Source organism: Triturus cristatus, chromosome 2_2, assembly GCF_964204655.1.
Source record: "Triturus cristatus chromosome 2_2, aTriCri1.1, whole genome shotgun sequence".
NCBI classification, from domain to species: Eukaryota; Metazoa; Chordata; class Amphibia; order Caudata; family Salamandridae; genus Triturus; species Triturus cristatus.
Window position 1 is genome coordinate 108,550,371 of NC_140582.1, and position 25,884 is coordinate 108,576,254.

The window sequence follows — 25,884 nt, forward strand, 5'->3', positions numbered from 1 at the left end:
TTTTTGGTATTGCATAGAAGTAGGCTATCTTTGGGTTATGATTATTGAGAAATGTACCCGTTCTCTTCTTTTAGTAATTCAATCATGTTCTAGTTCTTCATCTGTGTTCTCTTTGATCTTCCTCTGGATCCTTGCTGTCAGATCCCTTAAAAAGGGGTGGAAGAAGGTATCATCATTATGTTGTCTGAGAAAATCATTTCTGTAATCTTCTGTCCTGAAAGTGGGACATAAAGAGATAAGCGACGGTTATCAGTATTATTTTCTGTTTTACAGAGTATACATGAGCAATGGTGGAAGATTACACCCAACATCTGCCTTTAACATTTGCGAGTTGTAGCTATTTTATTCCTATCACCCCTTTTATTCAAGCAGAGAAGGTGACTGTGTCCTGATAAATGCCACTAACAACTCTTTGTAGGATTCATCCTTGGCAGAAGCATGTCGACCTCCCCCCCTTCTCTTTTAACTCTGTCCCTGGGGGACATAACAACACTTGATGAATCCACCCAATATATATTTTACGCACACATTTATTTCTACTCTGCATTATCCTCTCACACCCAAACATTAGTGAGTGGCAAAAGTTCAGACTTTGTGATTCACAATAATGAACATCCCCTAAAATCTCCCCAATAACTATGTGGGTAGCAGCTTGCAATGAGATTTTTAGCATCAATGTCAAGAGCGTCGTGAGGATAAAGCATGCCACTTATTAATTGGGTGAGCGGTGTTGTCCTGAAACAGTGGGATTCTTAGAAGATTTCCAAAATACGCTTCATTATAATTAGTGTATATGGCCAACAATTGTGAAAGGAAAATTGGTAGCTTCTGGTTCAGAAAATAAGTCAACATAGTAAGTCTACTTCTAAGCAACTGTTTTCTGAATATTCAATGGAAAGAGAATGGCCCTTTTTCTTTAGAAGGCAATGAAAATCAGGAAATGAAGCATTGCAACATTTCACATGACCGATTAATACAGGTTCCTGAATGAATTTAGCAAAAATGTATGAATATCTGGAAGAAACGGGTAGAAAATAGTGAAGGAGAAAGAGGTCATAAGGAAGTAAAAGTCCCACTGATGATGGGATACATGCATGGCACGCCAAACTAAATGAAAACAGCAGAAAAATGAAACTGTGAATTATATGCTCAAATAGCCTGATCTGGTGTTTCTGCAGTGTACTAATGCATCTACTGCAGGGATCTCAATCTGAGAACATGTCACAGTTCTGCATTCCAGTGAATCCACTAGGCCTTTCATCTTTGTGAGATTCATAAAAATGGGTACTGTTGAGTTGGGCCCAACTAAGCCTTTTATCTTCAGGACTTTGCTAAAATCTGTATTTTGTGTTGGGTATCAATAAAGATCCTTTATCTTTCAATAGCTCTAAAGAACCAGTGTGCTAAATAAGCTCTATACAAATATGCCTTATATGTTAAATTTACTTCTTTGCAGACTGGGTGCCCCCTTTTTAAAAGCTTTGTAGCTCACTTTTTACAGTTGTTGTGTAAAGGTCCCTGCGAAATTCATGTCAAACACAATGTAATTGAAACATACAAAAATGAATACATACATACATAAAAGGGTCATTAAGCCAGCCTGCTTCTTTTATTGCTTTGCGACCATGTCCTTCACATTTTGGCTCACCCCACGGGACACCATACATAGCCAGAATGGGCCAGCCTTCTTCTACCATAGACTTTTTTGCTATTGTCATTTACATGTTGGAACAGTAAAATGGAAAGCCATTGGATATGTTGAGTGACATAATTTTGCCTTAGTATTGTCAATCCACAATAACGGGCCTTGTATATGGAGGAAATAAAAGTAATGACTCTTTTTGTGACTTTTCTTCCTGGCCACAAAAGGTGTAGAGCTGTGATGCGCTTGATGACACTTTTTTCTTATGTGTCAATTTAAAGTGCTTCTGGTGGTCCAGGAGAAGTGTTAATCCTCCATGGATTTTGCTGCTCCTCAATTGGATCTGGCCAACACATTTACAGTTCAAGGTATAAAGCACGTTAAGATTTCCAATGAAAATGAGACAATTATTAAAAGGAGACCATGAAGGGTTATTAAAGCTTCAATTTATTGCAGCTAGCCAAAATGTGTGGCTAGTATTAGTCAATTATTCACCTAAACAAAGAAATGGCATAAAACTCAGAATTAAATGCAGGAAATGAATATTCATACCCAGACATAGTTCAGCTGTAAAAAAACCAAAATCAAAGTTATAGATCAGAAGTCAGACTACCTGGTGCTGCCTATTAACCATCAAGGAGATTGAGCCGCAAACCCCCAAGAAGGAGCTTCTTTTATAACACATCTTACAATGGAGGTCATACATTCAACACACTTGGGCAAGAGTCACACAGGTTGAACCAATCGCATTAGAGAGAAAATTATACAGTGCCTGAGCTCACCATGTCAACATTGTTCCGCAGATAAAAAAAATGTAGTTCCCATTCCTGGTGCTCTTTGGGCACCTCTATGGTTAATACAAATGCCGTTTTTTAATATACAATGACAAGTTCTCATGAAGAGTCTCACCCTGGTCCTCCTGATACTTGAAACTTTCAAACAATTCACTCTCGGTGGAACATTGTGCTACAGAACTCACCACTCTCAATGCATTGCTACACTTAGTACATTGCAGCCTTCTCTAGCATTTCACAAACGACTTTGGGGCATATCAGCAAGGGTCTGCGATAATTATCGCTCAGCGCTTTTAGCGCGAGGATAATTATCGCAGGCTAACGTTGGATTCTATCGTGGAGATGGCGTGCGATCAGCAACGCTTATCTCCCAAGCGATAGGAATTCATGCGTTAACTGGAAAACAGTGTGATTATCGCTGGAAATCCGGCGATAATCACACTGCGACCAGCGATACCTTGCTGTTAGGGCAGGGTGATCTTAGCCATGTAATCCACCTCCCATTGGATTACATGGCTAAGTCAGATCACAAGCAGGCGTAAGGAAAGTAGCGATAACTGTGGTTAGCGCTACTTTTCTTATCGCTCTGCTTGTTTACGTGCAGCTTGATAATTGGAGAAATGTCGGTTACCGACATTTCTCCAGTCATTCTGGCACGGAACGCCCACTTTGCATCTCATTAGAGATGCAAAGCTGGGCGTTGTAAGGGGCGATAAATCAGCAAAGCACGCAATAGCGTGTCTTTGCTGATAAGGCGATAAAATTATCGCCGCTTTTCGCCCGAAAACTGCCGCAAAAGCAGCGATAACGTTTTATCGCCGCCTTGTTAATATGCCCCTACGTTCCTGTTACTAGCAAATGGTTATTAATAGTAAAGTCTGTAGAAGACTTTTGACACAGATACGAGCCACTACTGCCCCTCATTTGATCTTCTCTGACTGACTCCCGGTGTTTCCTTCAGCTGAAGAGGTGGGAACATTACAAAAGCTGAAAAGCCCACTTTGAAAGAGCATTCTTTCCTGCTAAGCTACTCTTGCCATTTAAATCCTGCCCCCAAATTCCATTCCAGGTTTCAGGAAGTTTCCATTCTACTGTATCCTCGGGCCTACCATTGATGCTTCAAACTTTCCTCCTCTTATGTTTTTTGGGGGAATTTAGTAGCCACTTTTCTTATTATGGGAAGTAGAACTGTGTGGGTTTTTTGTGTTTTTTTTTTTAAAGAAGATAGCACGTTTCCCCAGTGTGGGATATGCTTGTTGAGGGCATGCTTCCATCGGTTTTTTATCTGATGCACGATTCAGACATCGAGGTGAATGTTTCAAGTCTCAGATGTAACTAAAGTCGTGAAAGCCGTCGAAAAGAGGCCAGCTTGAAGAATCTTCCATACTTAGGACAAAAATAGCCAACTGTTCAATAAGTATTTCTAGACAATGTTTCTATCAAATTTCACAGGCCACAAAAACATAAGTAAAAATGTGCATTAAATGATGTAAAGTGTTTAAGTCGGAGAGAAAGTCATCTTTATATTAATTTCCACTCGGCAATGGCTTTACGGGCCCCTTAATGCGCTGGTTGCCAAGCACTGCCTGACCTGGCCATGGAGACTGAAATGTCTGAACCTGTGTGCCAAATTCCAAAAATTGCAAGTATGTGGAAGAAACGTGAGGAAAGGTCAAGAAACAAGAAAGCTGCCGAGATTATCACCACAGAGAAATTAATGAATTTCTGGCAGATTAAAAAGGGCTGTTTGTTTGGACTCGGTGGACATTCAGTATGCAGAATAGTATGAGATTGGAAGTCGTCAATGGAATGTGGAAATAAGCACATATAGACCCCAATGACTCTGCATTCCGGGTCAGACAGGACAATAGGGCAACCAGATAGTGCCTGGAGGGCTTGAAATGTCAGTCTGTGGGCCTGTGTTTTGGCTGTTTGCGGGCCTATTTTATGGTCTGGTAGACCGGTTTTTACTCTTGATTTTGTTGATAAAACAAATCTATGCAGTCTTTCTTGCGAAACACTTATATAGCGTTATCTTTATAAATTAAAAACTGCCCCAATGTGCAAACATTAGGCCGCATTCTTTTAGTTTTCTCATTCACTTGGGGCTATTTTCCTTTTTGTGCCAAGGCATATATATTTATATATATTTTGTCACTGTCCGACCCTGTCTGCAAATGCAAAGATGTAACTCTAACATCGTGTTGACTGCATTGGGAAACTAAGGGGCATATTAACAAGCCAGGCGATAAAATTATCGCCGCTTTAGCGGCAGAAAACTGCTGCTAAAACGGCGATAATGGGCCTGATAATGTTGTCTATTGAATTCCAATTGAAGCCCATGTTAAATGTGAAGGGCGTCTAACATGGGCTTCAATTGGAATTCCATAGAGCATATTATCAAGCCCATTATCGCCGTTTTAGCGGCTTTTTTCTGCCGCTAAAGCGGCGATAATTTTATCGCCTGGCTTGTTAATATGCCCCTATGGGGCATATCAACAACAACCGGCGATAATTATCGCTCAGCGCTCTTAGCGTGAGGATAATTATCGCCGGCTAGCGTGAATTTTTATCGCTGAGATAGCGTGCTATTAGCAACGCTTATCTCAATAGCGATAAAAATCTACACGCTAACAGGCTAACTTGAGATTATCGCTGGAAACCCAGCGTTAATCACACGTTACCTTGTTGATAGGGACAGGCAAACTTAGCCATGATATCCTCCTTCCATAGGATATCATGGCTAAGTCTGAAAATTAGCAGACGTAAAAAAGCAGCGTTAACCGCGGTTAGCGCTGCTTTTTTTGTCTCTAACAGGGTTAGCGACATTCTTGATAATAGGAGAAATGTCGCTTAGCGACATTTCTCCTATTATTTTACTCTGGAACGCCCCCTTTGCATCTCATTAGAGATGCAAGGGGAAGCGTAGAGTAAAAGGGTGCTAACATGCAAATTTGCGTGTTAGCACCCTGTTGTTGATAGGGCGCTAGTTTTATCTCTGCTTTTTTGGCTTTTAAAGCCAAAAAAGCAGAGATAAAGCCCTTGTTGATATGCCCCTATATTCCTTCATTCCTCACGTTTTAATCGTGTTTTCAAAACGACAGTTACCCATATTTTATTCTTCACCTCATTCATAAAGATTTCTCCTCACGTCTTTTTACTTGTGTAACACACTTTGGGGCATATTTACAACGAGGCGATAATAAACTATCGCCGCTTTAGCGGCCGTTTTCGGCCAAAAAGCGGCGATAATTTTATCGCTATATTAGCAAGGTCACGCTAACGCGTGAAACCTTCATTTAGCGTGGGGATTTCTAATGCCCAGCTTTGCATCTCTAATGAGATGCAAAGTGGGCGTTCCTGACCTGACATGATAGGAGAAATGTCGCTAAGCGACATTTCTCCTATCATCAAGCCCCACGCTATGAAGCATAGCAGCAAGAAAAGTAGCGATAACACCTTGACTTATCCATGATATCCTATGGAAGGTGGATATCATGGCTAAGTTTGTGAGTCCATATCAACAAGGTAACGTGAGATTATCGCTGGGTTTCCAGCGATAATCTCACGTTAGCCAGTTAGCGTGAGGATTTTTATGGCTATTGAGATAAGCGTTGCTAATAGCACGCTATCTCAGCGATAAAAATCCGCGCTAGCCGGCGATAATTATCCTAGCGCTAAATGCGCTTTGCGATAATTATCGCCGGTTGTTGTAAATATGCCCCTTGTTTCCTTGATTTTTTTTCTTTATTTTTTCTTTATTTTTCTTGTCTTTTTTTCTTTTTGCTCTCCTTTCTAGTTTCTATCATCCTTCATTGTAACCTGCCTCCAGTATCGGTCGGTGCAGTTAAGCGCAGTGGGGCGGGGCAGGAGGGGGGAACTTGACAGACGACGGAATAGGGAAAATTAATTAAATAAATAAATCCCATTCCATTGTCTGTTGACATCCCCCCGCCCTGCCCCACAACACTTACCTACACTGACCACCCCTGCCTGCCTCCCTTCCCTCTTTCTTTATTCCGTCCTTACATGTCTTCTTCCCTTTTCTCCTTTCTCCTCAACATCTTCTTCCCTCCACCTTCGTTCAATACTTTATTTCTCCCTCCCTTCAACACTGCTTCTCTCCTTCTCTAGTTCTGTCCTTTCTTACTTTTTTTCTGCAGTGCTTCTGTATTTCTTCCCTCCCTTCATTGCACTCTTCCCTTCATCCGCTCTATCCTTCAGTCTAACATTCTTTCATTTACATTTCATCCAATATTTCTTCTTTCCTTCCCTGCATCCCTTAATTTCTTCTTTTCATTCATTCTCACTTTCTTCTTTACTTTTTTTTCTTCCTTTTATACTTCCTTCCTTCTTACCCTCCTTAGTTTCCCTTTCTTTCATCCATCTTTGATTGCTTTCTATCATCCTTCCTTCCTTAGTCCTCTCCCTCCTTCCTTGAATCATTCTTCATCTTCCTCCTTTCCGTTCCTTGTCCCTTGTTTCCATTTTCTTCCAAACCTTCCTTTTGGTGTTCCTTCATTTCTCATTTGATCTTTCCTTCTTCTTTCCCTCTGTAGTTTCTACGATCATAATCTCCCTCCCTTCCTTCCTTTCAATCTATCATTCTTTCCTTAATGTCATGCTTCTTTCCTTTGTCTCTCTATCCTGCCATCCATTCTTCTCTCTTCTCTCTTTTCTCTTTTTATTCCTTCTTCATTCCTTTGATTGTTCCTTCCCTCTTTTCTCCACCCCTTCTCCTGTCTTTCTTTCTTTCTTTCTTTCTTTCTTTCTTTCTTTCTTTCTTTCTTTCTTTCTTTCTTTCTTTCTTTCTTTCTTTTTTCTTTCTTTCTTCCCTTCCATTCATCCCTCCACTGTTCTTTACATCATTACTTCCTCATTGTCATTGCTTCTTCCTCCCTTCTTTACGTCCTCCTTGAACTACCTTTATATATTTTATTACATTTTCTTTCATTTATTCCCTTTCCTTCTTCCCAGTTTCCCATTTCCTTCTTTAATTTCTACCCCCTTTCCCTCCTTTCATCTGCCCTTACTCGTTTCCTCCTTGTTTTAATTCCATTTTATTTTCATATTTATTCCATTCTTTGTTCCTTTAATCCTTCTGCTCCTCCTGGGTTTATTTTGTTCTTTCTGCCTCCTTTTTGCCCATTCCTTTTTTCATCTCTTATTGCCTTTTTCTAATCCTTCCCTTATTTAATCCTTCCGGCTTTTGTTTCTTTGCTCTTTCCTTCCAAGCGTCCTTTTTTAGTTTCTCATTTTATTCCTATACTTTTTGTTCTCCCCCTCTTTCCTGCCCTCATTTCTTCATCCTGCTGCCAAATCTTTTACCTTCACTTTGTACTGTCTAGCCTTTCTCTCCTTCTTTTCCACCTTTCTCCCCTCCTTCCCTCCTTCCCTGCTATTCTATGTTTTCTTATTATTTGAATTTAACGTTTGATGGCTCTTGTGCCATTCATGTAAATCATAGTGTAATCTATAAGTAAATACAATTATACATGCTGAAAGGGGTTCTAGGCTAGGCCACCTCAGCCATAGCTTTGTCACAGTGTCATTCACATCTTGGTTGAGGACATAGGAGAACATACATATAGAGGGCAATAGATCAGCCTCCTACAGATATTGGGTTTCTCACTAGTCTCATTCACATTTCGGATTAGCCCACAAGACAGCCATTTGGGGGGTTATTATATCGAAGAGTTGTGTTGCTCTTGTACCATATGATGGGGAACAAGAGGGACGCTACTACTTAGTTAGATTTATCAAGCCACGCAAGCCCACCTAGCTTGGGCCTGAGTGGCTTGATAAATCTAGATAATGCAGTGCAGTGCACATTACTACATTGCGTTACTCAGCCCCAGGGAGGTGTTCCATAGGTGGAATGTAGGTGCTCCCACTCATTACTGGTAGACCTGGGAATGCATTAAAATGCTATGCCTTCCCTGCAGCACACATAGAAATAGGAAAATGCCTCATGGGATTGTTTATGTGCAGGAAGGGAGACCTTCCTGCTCAAAAAGAATGTTGCTTACAACACAGGCACCCTTGCACCATGGTGCAAGGCCCTATGCAGTACATTGTGTGCTTGCCCAAGGTAAAGCCAGGAATGTGCCTCATAATATTAAATATGGCGCATTCTTCCCCTTTCCCTATCACGCAGCACAGCAAGCTGGCTTGCTGTGCTACGTGATTTTCTTGAGAAATGTGCCCCATGATATTTAGGAGTGATGGTGTTTTGCCCCCATAATGTGCCTTTGCACTGAAAGGGGGGAACATCGAGAGGAAAAATTAGCTCACTTCAATAAACGCTTCTTTCTGTTGGACTACTCACTTACTGGCAAGATGCAAAAGTAGCCCCCCTTGGCTGCGTTAGTATGGCAGTGATCGACAACCTCCACACCACTTATACGAGGCAGCTGTTCATTCACTATGTGCAGTGTTAACAGCTTTGTTTTCATTACTTGTTTTCAGCTTATATTCAAATCTTGGGAGCAATTTCTCTGAGGTAACCAGGATAATATAGTTATGATATGGGGTTGGGCTGCATTATTATTATTCAGTTTTTTTAAGGAGGATCCACGTCTGAGTTAGGGATATGCTAGTGAGGGGCAGGCTTCGCTGATGCACAAACCTTGTTCTTTTAGGAAGCACTGAGGATGCTTTTGTGAAAGAGAGGTTTGTCTATTGCTTGCGTCGCTTATCTAATCAATCAATCAATCAATCAATCATAGCATTTGTAAAGTGCACTACATACCCGTGAGTGTCTCAAGGCGCTCTACATGCTGTCTGTCTGTCTGTCAGTTCGTCTAACTAATAGACGATCTATCCATTTATCTGGAAGGCTGTTCACTAGCTATCTGTATGGCTTCTGCTTTCAATGTCTGTTGCATTTATGTCCATTGATTCTCAACATGCCTTTGACTGTGGTGGCAGTTTGACAACCTTACCCGACCCACTTCCTGCCTGTATCTTCCCTTCAGAGTGCAATCCTCATCCCTTCTTCAGTACGAACAAAGACTGAGCTCACTGTGTGATCTTCAAATTATGTTTACGTGGTGTACGGTTGCATGCTCCATGCAAATGTCAGACCTATTGGCGTTGCCTATGCTTGTTTTTATTGCAATGTAGCTCAATACCAACTGATCAGAGGCCATGATATTTTCTGAGGAAATTGATTATTTACTTGCCAAAGAGTCCTTTCTGTATAATGTTTCAAATATTTCCATAGACAGTTACATTTCAGAAACCTTTTTATTTTTATTTTTCCTTCCTTCTTTCCGCACATTACGCACTCCCAAACTTTTCTGTTTGACTCCATATTGCAAAGGAATAGTCCTTATAACTAGTCTGGTTTTATTCTTAATTTACAAAGGTCAAAGTGGCGGACTGCTAGGTATAAATTGCAATAATAAACATAGTGGCACTGTGTAAGGCTTATGCCAGGTATTATTTTGTCAGGAGAATTGTCAGTAATATTTTCTTATGACATTGGGTATTGTTTCATAGGAGAGAGCATTGTGATCCGTACAGGTTATGAACACAGCGCAAGGACTGCAATAATTGTGATTGTGAAATGTTAATTTTGATATTAGTAAGGGTTTTGATTGTTAAGGCTAGATATTTATTGTCTTGAGCAATATTGTTTTTTAGTTTCCTTTTTTAATTTTACAATAAAGAGTGAGGGGCTCATTTATAAGAAAAGTGCCGCAGTGCGGCAAGTCACCTTGCTGCGCTGCACTGTGAGACAGAGAAAGGGCAGGAATGCGCCGTATTTAAGGCAATACAGCCCATTTCTTTCCTTTCCCTTGCGCTGGTGCCCTTTTGGCAGCCTAGCGCCAACGCAGACACCCTTGCACCATGGTGCAAGTGTGCCTATGTTGCATGCAGGATTATTTTTATGCAGAAAGTGGCACCTTCCTGCACAAAAACAATCCTGGGAGGCATACTCCTCTTTCTATGTGTGCTGCATAGTGCAGCACACATAAAAAGAGGAAGACTCTAGGAGAAATAGAGATATTTCTGCTTGTTAGGCCTCCACTGGTAAGACGTAACTTTGTGGAGCATTTCCAGGCTTTCCTGTACTGGTAAATCTGGGAATGCATCAAAAACCAATCGAGATGCGTGGGAACACCGACGCGATGCCCATGAAACGCCTTCCCAGGGCAGAATAACGTGACTCCAGAATTTTGTAGCTACACAGTGGATTCAAAAACTTAACTTGGAGGTTTATGTCACTCTTGCACCATGTTGCGTGGCACAAACGTGACTCAAGCCTATCATAAATGTGCCCCTTATTGTTTTAACTAAATGAAAACTCTGGCTGGACAGTTTTGAGATAATAGCAGGGGCATATGCCATGTCCTTCAGCCCCTGCAGTGCAGAGAGGCCCCGACATCCGGGGGGGGGGGGGGCCCATTCAATCTAAAGTCTTTGAAGAGCTGTGAGATATGGATTCTCGGAGGCTTCTCGTCAGATTCTGAAGAGGGCCCTCTAACCCTTTATATTATGCCACTGGTGACCATAACACTAATTTCTAATGTCTACCTTCACACCATGATTCATCAGCTAGGTGTTAACTACTCAACCAAGCTTGCGTGGATAGTCAAGATGGTTTAAAGCCTTTCAAAGCAGATACCCAGCATTCCTGTTAAGAGGAAATACCTCACTGTTGACATTACAATGTGTTCCCTATGATTGCCACTTAAAGGATCTAAAGAAAAGCCTGACAATTCTATGTCAATAATCCACCAAAGCAGAATCTGATTCAAGAAACATTGAGGGTCCCACTTCGTAAAGTATCTTGAACCCATTTTAGGACCCGACCCTTCCTCCATCGTTTAGCATGGCAACTTCTCCTTTATTAAAAATACACACCGCGGGCTTTACTTGCTGTGAACACTACATTAAATTAGACCTCATTTCGGGCGTTTGCCTCTGGACCTCAAAATCTACACCCTTTAGGACACCTCTGAATTTGTTATCTACAAATCTGAGTCCTACTGGGACCCTGCTGTTGACTGACTGATGTTGTTTGTTGCACAGTCAATAAGGCAGATGTAGTCATAATATGCAATGTTTTGGACGCAAGGAAACTTCCATGGAATGTCTTTGACCTCATAAATGTTTTTTGTCCAAATTAGTGTGTCCAGACATGATTTCTTTCAGAAGTATTCGTTTCATCATCACACGCAAATGTACACCTTGCTTCGCTGCCCTACGCTGCTCTGCCCTACGCCAAAGTGAAAGGGCAGGAATGCAACGTATTTAAGCAACGCAGTGCATTCCTGTCCTTTCTGCCTGCACTAGCGCCGTTTCCAGTGGCGGCTCCTCCACTATGCTGGAGGAACATCACCCCCCTGGCCACAACCTTAAAATTTGAGAACTAAAACGATAATAAACATGTTTATTATCGTTTTATTTTTCCTTTCCTACTGCATCTTGTCGACGGGGCCATCGCAGGGCAGGCACTCAAAGGAGGAGTAGTGGTACTGCACTCAATGCACATGACGGTTTGGCCGGCTGTCTCAGGACAGCCAAAGGGTCAAGCGCACTGACATCTCTCCAACCGGAGCTGCATTGCCAGGTGGAGAGAATAGCAGGTGTACACTCCCAGTCCCATTTGGAACGGAAAACAAGCCAGCTCAGGCCAATCACAGCGCTTCTCTCATGGTGGTACCACCATGAGAGAAGTGCTGGGATTGGCAGCAGGGGAGCCTAGGAGCCTCAGCAGAAAGGAGAAGAGCAGCGATCGGCGAGGAGAAGGTAAGTTCTATTTTTTCTTTATTTTTGTCGTCCGTCCACTCCCCCCCCCCCCCCCCTTGTCCACCACTCTGCCGTGAGAGCAACCTCTACTGGCCTTTTTGGCAGCCCAGCGCCAAGGTATACACCCTGCACCATGGTGCAAGGGTGCCTCCGTTGCATGCAGGATAGGTTTTTGTGCAGGAAGGAGCACCTTCCTGCACAAAAGCAATCCAGGGAGGCGTTTTCCTCTTTCTATGTGTTCTGCAAAGTTCAGCACCCATAGAAAGAGGAAAAAACAAGGAGGAAAACATATTTCTCCTCGTTACGCATCACCTCGGGAGGCGTACAGATTTGGCTCATCCCCATGTTTACATCATTTTGTATATGTGGGGCAGCGTCAAATTCCAAGGGTGTTGCGTGGGAAAGCCAAACTCAATGCCCATGGAACACCTTAAGGGGCACAGAGTAAGGTAAGACAGTGATTTGCAATGCGTTGCCTTACTCATGAATTATGAGGCTACTCAAAGCCACACATCACGCATGTACCACTTTATATAGTGCAAAAGTGAGACAGGGTTCTCATAAATAAGCCAGCAGTCTGAACATACAGATGCTATGAAATATGTTATGAAGTAATTATTATCTGTTTCGTTTTCTTCCAGCAAAAAAGAAAATAAAGAGAAAATGAATGGACAAATTGAAACCAGTCAGATGGACAACGAACCATACTGCCCTGTTCTCATGAAAAGGAAGGTAAAAATCAAAACAAAGGTGCAAGCATCCATCAAAACGAAAGTGAAAAAGAACTGCACATGGACGACAAAGCGACTGAAAAACATGATTTTGGATTTCTTCCCAGTAATACGGTGGCTTCCAAAATATAAATGCCAGGAATACATTTGGGGTGATGTTATGTCCGGCCTTATCATTGGAATTATTTTAGTACCCCAAGCTATAGCTTACTCGCTGCTCGCCGGGCTCCAGCCCATTTACAGCCTTTACACCTCCTTTTTCGCCAATGTAATTTACTTCTTCATGGGCACCTCCCGCCATGTCTCCGTGGGTATTTTCAGTTTGCTCAGTTTGATGGTAGGGCAGGTTGTGGACCGGGAAATGCAACTGGCGGGGTTTGATCTCAACGATGACGTCAGAAGTGCAGCCAGCGTCATGCAGAGCTGGAACGGAAGTGACTCCAATGCAACTGGTTTCAACTTCAGTGTCAGTGAGCTGAACATAGAGTGTGGGAAGGAATGCTATGCAATCAGCATTGCCGCTGCTCTCACCTTTGTTGCAGGATTTTATCAGGTAACTTTCTCTTTATCATTTAGGAATGTTTACTGATTTTATTATTTTGCTTATTTCAAAGAAATGTTATTATAGAAATATAAATAATTAAACGGCTGTGCAATTTATAAATACAATGGGGCAGATTTATGTTAACTGGCGCATCCCTGCATATCAGCAGGGATGCGGCAATTATTATGCGCCACAGCTGCGCCACCATGGATGCGCCACATTTATAATGCGGCGCACCATGGGGCAAAAAGTGGTGCATTGCTGGAGTTGCGTCGCAAGCGCGACGCAGCTCCAGCAATGTTCTGGGGGGCCCGATCTGTACAATGCTGCGTCAATCCTTACGCCTGCTTCAAGCAGGCGCAGGGTTTTGACGCAGCATGGGCCTAAAAGTGACTGAGTGAAATCTTGTAGATTTCACTCAGCCACTTTTAGGAGGCGTTCCTGCGCCGGAACGCCCCCACCTACCCTGGAACGCCTACATGTGGCGCAGGGCTTTACAACGTGACGCATCTCCCAGATGCGTCACGTTGTAAATACCCCGCACCATGGCGCAGGATTTGAGCCGCTGCTGCGTCACAAAAGTGACGCAACAGCGGCGCAAAAGTGGCGCAAGTGCAACATAAATCTGCCCCAATGTCCTCCAAAATCATACTCAATAGAATAGACTTATAAAGGAAATACATATACCATAATTCAACTATAGTCTAGTCCACTCATACAATGTTTAACATTACCGTAAAATGCACTACATCTATACATCAGCATTCCTTGAGAAACTTACTCTAATATGACAACACTCTTTTTTGGAATTAGCTCAGTGTATCTTGCAATGCCAGTTCCAATATCATAATATTTAATTGAGAATGAAGTGGCTAGTGCTTCACATGGAATTATAACTAGATATGTTTTTTAAGTGGGTGAAGGGATTTTTTTCTCTCATCCAGAAAGAGTAGCACATCTAAAAGAAGATGAGTTATGCTGCATTTAACTCTCATTTCACATATACAGTACTTATTATTCAAACAAATTATATCCCTGAGACCAAGTATTCTCCATATCGGGTCAAATCCCATGTGGATTTGCAGCATTTGTTTCCAGATGCGTTTGTCAGGAATTTGATATGAAGAGAGAAAGATTCCTTCAGCTGCTAAACTTTGAAAGGAATGTACCACATACTTTTTGATCGAAAGATAGTTTTTAGCTGTAAATTGTCTTTTTTAAAACAATCCCTTAGCCATTGATAACGATCTCTACATATTGATAATATATGTTCATAGATTTTAAGTTAACAACAGCATTTTAGAATTAGGGGGCATATTATCAAGGACGGCGTTAAAAATTTTCGCCGGTTTAGCGGCAGGAAAATGCCGCTAAAGCGGCGATAATGGGCTTGATAATATGCTCTTGAGAATTCCAATAGAAGTCCATGTTCTGGTGTGAACATGGGCTTCTATTGGAATTCTCAAGGGTATATTTTCAAGCCCATTATCGCTGTTTTAGCGGCAGTTTTCCTCCGCTATACCGGCGATAATATTAACGCCGTCCTTGATAATATGCCCCAAGGTGAGTAAGTTTGTCGGATCAGTGCACCCCTCAATATTTTCACTGAGAGTATATCTCTGCCAAGACTCTTTAGTAGTGAAATAAGCATTTGCAATGAAATAGTTCTCGCATTTACACATGTTTAAGCTATTATTTATTTATGTTTTAAAAACGAAAACAACAATAAAAGGCATTGTCATTTACAATGTCAATAGCTCAAACTTCCGTTAATGCGAGACCTATTGCATTGCAAATTCTTGTTTAGGTAAAAGTGCCTGCCTTTCACCACAACAGAACAAGCCTTGCGTGAGGTGCCTGGCTCCAGCCCTGTCTGTTTGGTTTCACGGTCTATGGCGACCTATATGAATAGTCATGGTATAGGGGGACATTCTTAAATTACTGAAAATATATTTCCACCTTTGTGGACATTTGTGATCACACCTTTCTAGATTCGAGCCTGTGCCCCTGGGGCTAACCACTCAATCACAGCATGCTGAAGACGACAAAAGGAAATTCGTTCACACCACCCCTCTCTGCTGGGATTTGAACACACACGAAGATATCATTCTGAAGGCAGCGTACAAAGCACTGTGTTGTAGCGGGGGCAGCTGGTTTCCACCAGCTACAGGCAGCAACACACCTGTGACCTACCAGATTCTGGGTAGATGCCCTACCATGACAAAAACTAGCCACATGGATAACTGAGTAAGGAAGCGGTATAAACTCTATGGAGCATTTTATCAAGGACGGCATTAAAAATTATCGCCGGTTTAGCGGCAGAAAACTGCCGCTAAAGCGGCGATAATGGGCTTGATAATATGCTCTGGAGAATCCCAATAGAAGCCTATGTTCACACCAGAACATGGACTTCTATTGGAATTCTCAAGAGCATATTAACAAGCCCATTATCGCCGTTTATGGGGCAGTTTTCTGCCGCTAAACCGGCGATAATTTTTAACGCCGTTCTTGATAATATGCCCCTATGTGTTATAGCAAGCAGCGGTACGTGTAACATGCATTTGAATTTCAGTATGAGTGGAATTACTTCCTAAACACTGTGAAAATTGAGGGGCATATCAGCAAGGGCCGGCGATAATTAACGCTAAGCGCACTTAGCGCGAGGATAATTATCGCCGGCCAACTCTGAATTTTATCGCGTAGATAGCGTGCTATCAGCAACGCTTATCTCCAAAGCAATACAATTCAGAGCGCAAGTTTCCAACTGTGCGATTATCGCTGGAAATGCAGCGATAATTGCACAACTTTTGGCGATAGCTTGCTGATAGGGCTACACATACTTAGCCATGATATCCACCTTCCATAGGATATCATGGCTAAGTCAGTTTCAAAGCAGGCATAAGGAAAGTAGCGATAACAGAGGTTATAGCTACTTTTCTTGTCGCTATGCTTCTTAGCGTGAGGCGTGATAATAGGAGAAATGTCGCTTAGCGACATTTCTCCCGTTATTCTTGTGAGGAACGCCCACTTTGCATCTCATTAGAGATGCAAAGCTTGGCGTTAAGGGAAAGGGCGAAGAAGCATGGATACACACGTTAGCGTGTCCTTGGTAATAAGGCGTTAAAATTATCGCTGCTTTTCATCCGAAAACGGACGCAAAAGTGGCGATAAGTTTTTTAGCGCCTCGTTGATAATATGCCCCTAAGTCTTAATGCTTGTCTAAAATAAATATTTTCACCTGCTTGATTGAGTAACTCTGTAATTCTGTATTGAGAATGATACTTGACTGCGTGCAATAAGGGCTTTTAATAAACCTCATGAGTATTGTTACAATATTACAGGTTTGTAGGTTGTAAACTGGAAGCAGAAAACTGCTCTGTCCCCTGAAGAGACACGCAAATCCTTTCAAATGTTTACAAGAAACCCAGAGAAAACGCTCCATGAGACGATGAGGAAATCAATGCAGGATGTCGAACAAGGTCTGAGTAATGTTTTAGAAGACTATGTTACACTTCTGTTTTTGGCACAAGGACATTAGGTTAACTGGCCAGAATCAGAGGCTGTAGAGACAAAGAGGGGATTCTAGCTCGTTTCTCTGGGTTCAGCTGCTGTTACCACTAGACCACATTTCTTTCCCAGGATGTGCACCACCTAACGAGATTCTGCCTGGATCGGCCTACTGCTTAACTACAACAGTCTGCATAACTCATACTAACAATGTCTGCTCGCGCAGTAAGGGTCATCCGAAGGTTCTCAAGGGGATTCTGCCTCCATTTGCCTCATGCCGCTGCTGCAGGCTGGACGATCTTCCCAATGTGCCACTCAACGGGTAGACAGACATAAGAGGAGAGAAAAATAGTGCAATCAATGTTAGGTACATTTGTATTACTGCAAAAAAATTGCAGCTATGCTCCTGGTAGGCCCCGCCCTCACGCCCCTCTGTTTCCGATGCTCACCCTGTAACGTCCCGCCGGGATCATGTTAAGCCAATGGCGAAATTCGAACATGGTTTCCGGATCCATTGTTTGCCGCACAGAACATTCGCACCATGATCCTGGTCAGACACTGAATGCTGCGGCATGTTGTAGGGTGCTTGGTGGAGTGATAAGAGGCCAATCATATGCCTTGCCAGTTACCATGCTTTATACTTTGCAGCACCCCAGATGACGTCATACATGCCGCACCTCCTCAAGACAAAACAGATGGAAACCCCACCTTGGCTCCTGCCCGTGGAACGACTAAGGGAGCCCCACTTCTATTTGCCTGGGGTGCCTGGTCAAGAAATCCATCGCATGACCAGCGGGAGGAGCTGGGGAGGCCGGACTTTAGTGGGACCCTCAGGTTAAAAATAAAATCCATTTATACTTTCATAAAACTTTCATTTTTAATCTAATGCATGGCGAGGAGAATTCAAACAAAGCCTTTGTGTTGCTGCTCGCTCCGTGTTGCTGCTCCAAAAGTGAAAGCGGACATGGTCCGCTGAATGTAAACAAAGCACGTCGTTAAAGAAAATAGTACACCTACCATATAATAACCAGGTAAAGGGGCACATAGCCATTGGAGGTTACAAATGGCGACACAGAGGTACTAGGGAGGGACTAACAAGCATATTTAGGAATCAGAAGACATCATTTACGAAGGACAAAGACACAATGAAAAATATGGGGTGGGAGTATGCGGAGCTTCTGTCCCGTACAGTACTTCAACAGGTCATCGCCAGAGCAGCACTTGTGCGCTTCCTCAGGCTCAACCTAAAAAGGAACCTTTAGGTGGGTGATTGCGCCAAGAAATCCTAAAAATACATACCCAGCTCTAGCCTTGGAGCCTAGATCATTGAAGTAGCTGGGATGTTAAAAAGTCTATTTAAACACTGGCTTCTGAAATTGTCCCAGTTAAAACTTTGGTGAAGAGACAACTTTTCTGTTCCACAAAGAGCTTTAAGAATGAATTCACCTAAGAGGGTATTTCTTTAGTGGTTCAGCTGACATGCCCACCAAAGCAGAAATCAAACCTTTTCAGAGCATTAACTCTGGGCATTAAAATAGGATTTAAATCCTTCAAAATCAAGACCTAAATACTTTTAAATATGGATGTATTCCTGTTGGCTTTATCAAGAAACCAAACAAATGTATTTGCCCACTTAGAAAATATCACCGTCTTAGTCATCTCCACTTTGACGATACGTTTAATGGAGTCACAAAATTCACTAAACACTTTGAGTTTTCACTGTAGACCTATTGGGGTATTGTCCATTAAAAATTAAATTGTCCATGTACATAAGATACGGAACATGGGTTTCACCAATTTTAGGGGGAGAAGCAATTTATTAACATACTAAGATGATCAGAAATAAAGAGAATAAACAGGATGGGTGTTAAGACACTTCCCAGCCACAAACCTTTTTGACTAGAAATTTTTTCATATAAAGTTGCTTATCCACTCAAATCCACCAGGACCCAGTTTCTGGAATACAACAGTTGAATCATAAATAAGAAATGTTGAGGTATGTTAAAGCTCCCTAATTTGCTCCATATTGCACCTTGAAGGACATGGTCAGACTTGGTTTAGAACTCCACAACACAGCAACACAGTTGACCAGCTGTTGCAATGGATTTCCTCGTCACGGCCTAGAGGACAATACAGTGATCCACAGTGGAATAATTTTCCCTAAATCCGCCTTGTTCCCTTGAAATTATACCAGTGGAGAATGATCAGTTCTCAAGATATTTAAAGAGTATTTTCACATAGATCTTGCAAAGAGTGTCAAGCAGAGAGATCAACCTATAATTTGCAGGCCACAAATTGGGTACTTTCCTGGTGAATGCTATCCCTTTAAAAATGGACTTAGTACACTAGCCCACCAGAGAGGATCTACCTTGAACATAGCTACAGGAAGACTGTTGCAGCCTCTTACACACAAAGTTTTCATATTACCAATTCATTCAGACATTATCCCTGCTACCCGCAACAGCATTAAATGCACATCCACCAAGTACTATATTGTGCTGTGTTATGGCTTGCTGCGAAAAATCTTTACCTAATTCAGATATTAATTATACCCACTGGGAATCACAAACTGGTGCTTCCAAATTACTCACAGATATTGTTTTGAGTTGCTCTGCTATATACCTTCTGACATTTTACCCCCATTAATGAATACAAAAATCAATTTTTTTTGCATCAGTAGTGTATGGTATTTATTTTTCATGGTATTGAACTCTCGTCCTGCATCATTGCTCCTATTATTAGTTAATTTGTGTTGCAACCTATTTCTTTGAGTAAAACATTCTTGGTCAAATCAACTGAAGGAGTACCTACTTTTAGTGACACTTTCAGTGGGCTGTGGGACAAAATCAGCTTTCAAACAGGACAAAATAGTTTTAATGAAATGATTATGTCACCAGTGCTTAATTTGAGCCGGTGCTTTCCGGTGCTCAGCACCGGCACTTAATTTGATTCCGGTGCTCGTCACCGGCACCTAATTGTCAACACCATACTTGGAACAGTCCACCACATGGTGGCGCTGTTCATCTAATTTAGAGATGAACAGAACAACGGTAATTTAAGACTACAATATACATTAACATTGCTAATACCTGCCTCCCCAGGCATTCCTTTTGCTTTGGGGACCTGGAATAATCTGAACTGTCGCATTTACATGCAAGAGAGATGGTTAGTAGTTGCTTTGGCAGCAATGACAATGGCGATGGGTGGTGCAAGCTGCAGTGGCCTCCTGGTCAGAGCCCTGGCACTTAATATTTTATAAATTAAGCACTGTATGTCACTCTCTATCATAAGAAACACCAGAACCTGTCAATAGCTTGTTGATTCTTATCTTGAATAACTCTTGAAGACTATCTGAAATTATTACCCTAATTCAGTGGTTTCCAAACTTTTGTGAACTGTGGCTTCCTCGACCTATTGGCGGTTGGCCACAGCTCTCCATTATGTTACTTTTTTTAGTAGGGGGATGCAAGCCTGGCCTCAGGAGAACTTTCATTTGTCTCCCTGAAAGTAATTGGTGTGAAGCAGATTTAGGTATTATAATCATAGATGTAATCGTATAAGAATACACTTAAGATTGAAGAACAGCAGATCAACATGACTGCATTTTCTACCCATGTTACCCTCGAATATAGGTTGCAAACTGTGTTCTGTGGTATCTAGACCCTTGTTCTGTATGTCACTCTACTTTGTACTCCATGGCTGCTCCTTAATGGGGAGCACATTGTGTAATCCGGAGTCTCTGGGCTCCATACCTGTACTCAATGGCTACATCTATATGGGGGGTGCACAGTGTGATCTGTAGTCTCTATCTCCTTACCTTGTACTCCGTGGCTTCCTCCTGTATAGGGAGCTCACTGTGTGATCTGTTGTCTCTGGCTTCTTACCTTCTGCCAATTTAACAACAAAAGAGTGTACTCAACAGGAGACGAGTCAGTAAAAAAGGAACACACATATTATGTTAAAAAGAACCCTCACTCACCAACCTAGTTGGTGACATGCTGCATCATTGGGTTCCCACCAGAGAGGTCGCGTACCTCTCTGGTGTGCTGCAACGCCTGATTACAGCGGGGCAGGTTTTTTGTGTGCAATGTGTGAGTGCAATAGATGAGTGCAAAAAACTGATTTAAAAGGTGCCTTTGTTTTATCCCCAAAAATGTAATGGTGGAAAACCAGGCATCAATAAAAACAAGTGCTTTCATAACTGGCTAAATTGACCAGATACATCCTGTGAAAAGAGGAAAAAAGTGTTCAACATGTTTCTGCTTCAAAGGACTATTCGCAAAGCATCCTTCAGGACCAACACACCACGGCGGTGTGCGCACGCTAAGGTGCTCCCTAACCTGTGGTGGAATAAACCGAATAGATCCACGGTTGTGTTGTCGAACCTTTAGGATTTCTGAAAGCCGTAAATGTCTGTGGAAACAAAGAGACCTACAGAAAAACAAAAACAAGTCACAAAGCAAGTCATACATAGTAGCTCAAGTGCTTGATCATAATCCAGAGTGCCCCCTGCCTCTACTTAGTTCTCTCCACAATACAGTAATACCGCTAGCAAAGTTCTAGTGATATAGCCGTGCCTGCGATTGGTAAATAAAAAAATAAAAAACTAACACGTTGTATTACACAGGTACTGTGTGAATGTGCTCATTACCTGTATAAAATGTGAAAACACAAAGTGCGCATGAGTTCCTGCACACTTACACGGATATTACCGGTAACTCACTTAAAAATAATGTGAACGTGACTACTCGACCAAGCCATGGAGAGTGATCAAGTTCGTGCCATCAGTGGATAGTTAAATTTTTTCAGCATGGGTTTAAAAACATTAATTTCTTTCTTTCTTTCTTTCTTTAATCTTTATTTCGACTACAATGAGTCATAAAAGAAAACACAAAATGACATAAAATTACACAATTATTTCAATCAAAAAAGATATATCCATCATACACTTTATTGCCGAAAAGGAGTACTAATCAGTTGCGAACACAATTTGTGCCACTTGCCAGGTAATTAGCATAGCAGGAAAAAATGTGAGAACTAGATGATATCAAATTTACAAATACTTTCTTCTAGTTTTCCACATTGCGTCTAAGAATTTGCTGACAGCGTAAACGGTTAATGGTGATAAATCCGTTTTTAGTATTCGATAAGCCTCCATATATTTCCTAAATCTCCATTTTTTGCATAGGGGAATAATCCACTTTCTTCTAGATGCTATATATAGAGGGCAGAAAAAAATTACATGAATATCATTTTCAGGCTGAACAGTGCAAAAGGGACAATTAAGAACAGTTAAAGGGTGCCATCTATTCGTAAGAGCACGAATAGGAAGGGAATTATATCTCCATTGGAGATAAAGCTTTCTAAGAGTTAGAGGATAAATGTCATTCAGCACTATCTCAAACTTGTAATAATCTTTCATTAGGATAAATGAACTTGTCATGGAGCCCAAATTTTCAGAGGTCAGCCAAACCGACCGGTTTCTTTCATAGTACATTATTGCCAAAGCTTTACGCGATATGGTCTTGGATGCAAGTTCTGGAGAACTCCATAAGGAGGGACAACCCAAGCTATCAAACTCAGCCTTGATGTATCTTATCCAGGGAAGATTTTGTATGGTTTGGAACTTCAATAGATCCAAGAATTCTAGTCTGTAGCTATTAAGTTCAGGGGTTGCCCATAGACGTCGCCAAAAGGTTAGGGGTTTTAGGGCTAGTTCCTCCTTAATAGATCTAATTCCTAAATCTAACCTTAGGGGGAGAAGAGGAGTGCTGGAGGGTAAAGTTGATAATTGTCGTAAAAAAATATTTTCAATAACCATAAATGGTTCAAGACAGTTATTGCCTCACAGTTCCGCCCCATAAATTGCTGCCGCTCTGGCCTGTACCTTATAAATTTCTAAAGGTGGGCCAATGGGTTTTATGTAGGAGCTTTTCCAAAGTTTAACAATCCCCCCAATTTTCTGCGTTAATTTTAGTTGGGATTTAGTTTGGTGTTGAGTCTATAGGAAATTTTCACTTATAGTCACTCCCAGGTACTCAAACACCCGAACTCTCTCCAAGCTAACTCCATCAATAGTTGGATTTGGACGGGATTTTCTTGGAGGATTCAGAATCATAAACTTTGTTTTTGTTGTATTAATTTCCAGACCCCTATCCTGACAAAAGGAGACAAACCCATCCAATATCCGCTGGATGCCCATTGGCGACTTGGCGAGTAATAAGGTGTCATCAGCAAACATAATCGCCGAGATCCCCACCCCAGCGAGCTTTGGCGCGTCTCTATTAGGCACCATGTTTAGAAAGGGGATAACTCCATTTACATATAGACAGAAGAGGGTGGGAGCCAGGACACAGCCCTGGCGCACACCCCTATTAACAGGGAAGCTAGATGACAATTTCCCCTCTCTCCCACATCTAACCTTGGCGAAGTTGTCCGTATGTAATCGAATTATAATGTCAAGAAGGGGGGGTGGAATTCCTAATTCATGAAGAACAGCCCATAGCTTGGTGCGTGGGACCAAGTCAAAGTCTGATCGAAGATCAACAAAAACTGTGTATAGGGATCCGCCCTCAACCTTGACAGTTTTCCAATAGAGCATATTAAACCTAAAGATCTGGTCAATGGTAGATACAGATTTCCTGAAGCCAGCCTGGTAATGGCTCAAGATCTCGTACTCATCAATCCAGTCCAATAGGCGATTGATGATCAGCTTAGCAAAAAAGTTTTTGGGCTACATCAATAAGGCTGATAGGCCGATAATTGGCTGGGAGGAGGGGCGATCCCTTCTTATAGATTGGGACCACCTCCGCACCCAGCCATGTAGAAGGTATCTTCATACCCCTAGCAATTCCATTATATACAATTAAAAGATAAGGAGCCCAGACTCCTGGTTCATGTTTATAAAGGTCACCAGGGACCTTATCAAGACCAGGGGCCTTTCCCGCGGGAAGTGCAGCAATAGCATTCTGAACTTCGAGAATAGTAAAACTAATTGGGTAAGGAGCAGAATTATCACTCAACGGCAATTCAGATGACGAAGGAACTGTACTTGGGGATTGATTATTATATAAAAGTCTAAAATGGTCCTCCCAAACTTATGGGGCAATATTCGGACTAATGGCAGACACCATGTCAGTTGAACCGGTAGTCACGATCTTCCAAAATCTACAGGAATCTCGATCCGCCAAAGCTGATGTTAGATCGGCCCAATTCTGACTGGCCCACTCAAGTTTAGCATGGTGGGTCAAATAGCGATAAGTACGTCGTTTACATTTAATGAGATCTAGGTCGGCTTTTGCCTTTAGCGCAGTCATTAATTCAGCTTTTGCCAATCTACAAGCTCGATTATACCATGAATGTTTCCTGGATTGGTATTTCTTCAAAGGAGCTAGGGGATTCAAAATATTTCCTAAACTTGCATAAAGTGCATCATTGTGTGCGGCAATCTCTCTATTGGTATTCGGGGCTAATTCAAACTCAATGAGGTCAGCCATTCGGTCCAGCGTTGAACTAACATTCCCATAAACTCTGGAAATATCCTCAGAATTACTGACCAATTTCGACCATTTCACCCTCCGTCTGTTATTTGAGAGGGCAAGAGTGTCAGTTCTATCTAAGGTCAGAGAGGGTTCAGTTAGATCCAAACCAAATAGAGCGAAGTCCAAGATTAGAGGGTTATGGTCACTTTCTCTCCTGGGAAGCACCACAAAATCCATAACTCGATTCCATTCCTTGCACTTGACAAATATGTAATCAAGGTGGGCCTCTCTACCCGATACATTAAAGGTAGTCTTTGGGGGATTATCAGATTTCGATCGCCCATTGCAGGCTCTAATGGATTGAGCCAACGTTAAGGAGGTGATTTGAAGAGCTAATGGGGTCCAGACTCTTACTATGGGACCAACTACTTGTGGAATTTCCCATGAGTCATCCTCCTCTTGGTTTATGGCATCTAATAATCCCTCTAGGGGTTCAAAATGGGAGTTGAAATCCCCACCCACCACTAAAGGGATACCCTCAGGTAAATCCGCCAATACCGTAGATAAGACATCCACAGCCCTTGATTCTGCCGATAGACTAGTCGGTCTAGAATAAATATTAATCAGGGCCATTTGTGTCTTAGCCTGCCAATTCAATATTATGGCTTGAACATCATCAGATCCTGTACTCAGGGCAGTAGCGGTGCAACCCAAGTGAGTTGCCACCCAAATGGAGAGGCCTCCAGATGGTCGGCCCTTACCTCCCCAAATTGCCGGAACAAAAATGGAGGCAAAACCCAATCGATGATGATTAGTCCTGGCCCATGTTTCCTGAAAACAGCATATATCATGTTGATCTATGAAAAGACCCCATTCGGGACAGTCAAGCTTATTTTGGAGGCCCGCTATATTCCAGGAAAGAATCTTTAATGAAGATCGGGCACAGGGAGGGTCAATAGGTGCACCAACATTATCTGAAATGGGTGTAGGGTCATTATAGATGATTTCATTTGATGATATCGCCACAGTCTGTACTGAAACTAATTCGCACTCATCTTCGATAGGATTTGTACCAACTTGCAGTCAATCCACCTCTTCAAGAGGACTAAACCTATTTTGGCATGGGAAATCGTGGACACTAGGCTGATATAGCCAGGGATTTTCATGGTTCCGAGAGCTAGAAGAAAAAGAAGAAGAAGAACCCACCCTTGTCCAACCTTCAGCGTTCTCAACATGTAAATTGTTATTTGATGGGGGATAAAAGTAGGAGAGTGGTAAGGGTTGAATAAAAGTCTCTCGCTGTTTCCCCCTCCAATTAAGGATATATGATACAATATCAGGATCTCCAAAATTCACCAGGACACAATCGCCCTTATAGCGTTTAATTGAGTTGCCCAGCCAATTAATCCTCCTGACCATCAAAATA

The 25,884-nt window shown here is 42.0% G+C and overlaps 1 protein-coding gene across 3 annotated transcripts in view; it reads left to right on the top strand.

Moving 5' to 3' along the window:
• Positions 1–25,884, top strand: part of LOC146861960 (sulfate anion transporter 1-like) — a 359,823-nt gene that overhangs the window by 239,973 nt on the left and 93,966 nt on the right. For all 3 annotated transcript variants that reach the window (XM_085641118.1, XM_085641120.1, XM_085641119.1), the window contains exon 2: positions 12,837–13,479. In XM_085641118.1, the coding sequence (XP_085497244.1) occupies positions 12,859–13,479 (621 nt within the window). In that variant the 5' untranslated portion in view covers positions 12,837–12,858. The remainder of the gene's footprint in view (positions 1–12,836; positions 13,480–25,884) is intronic.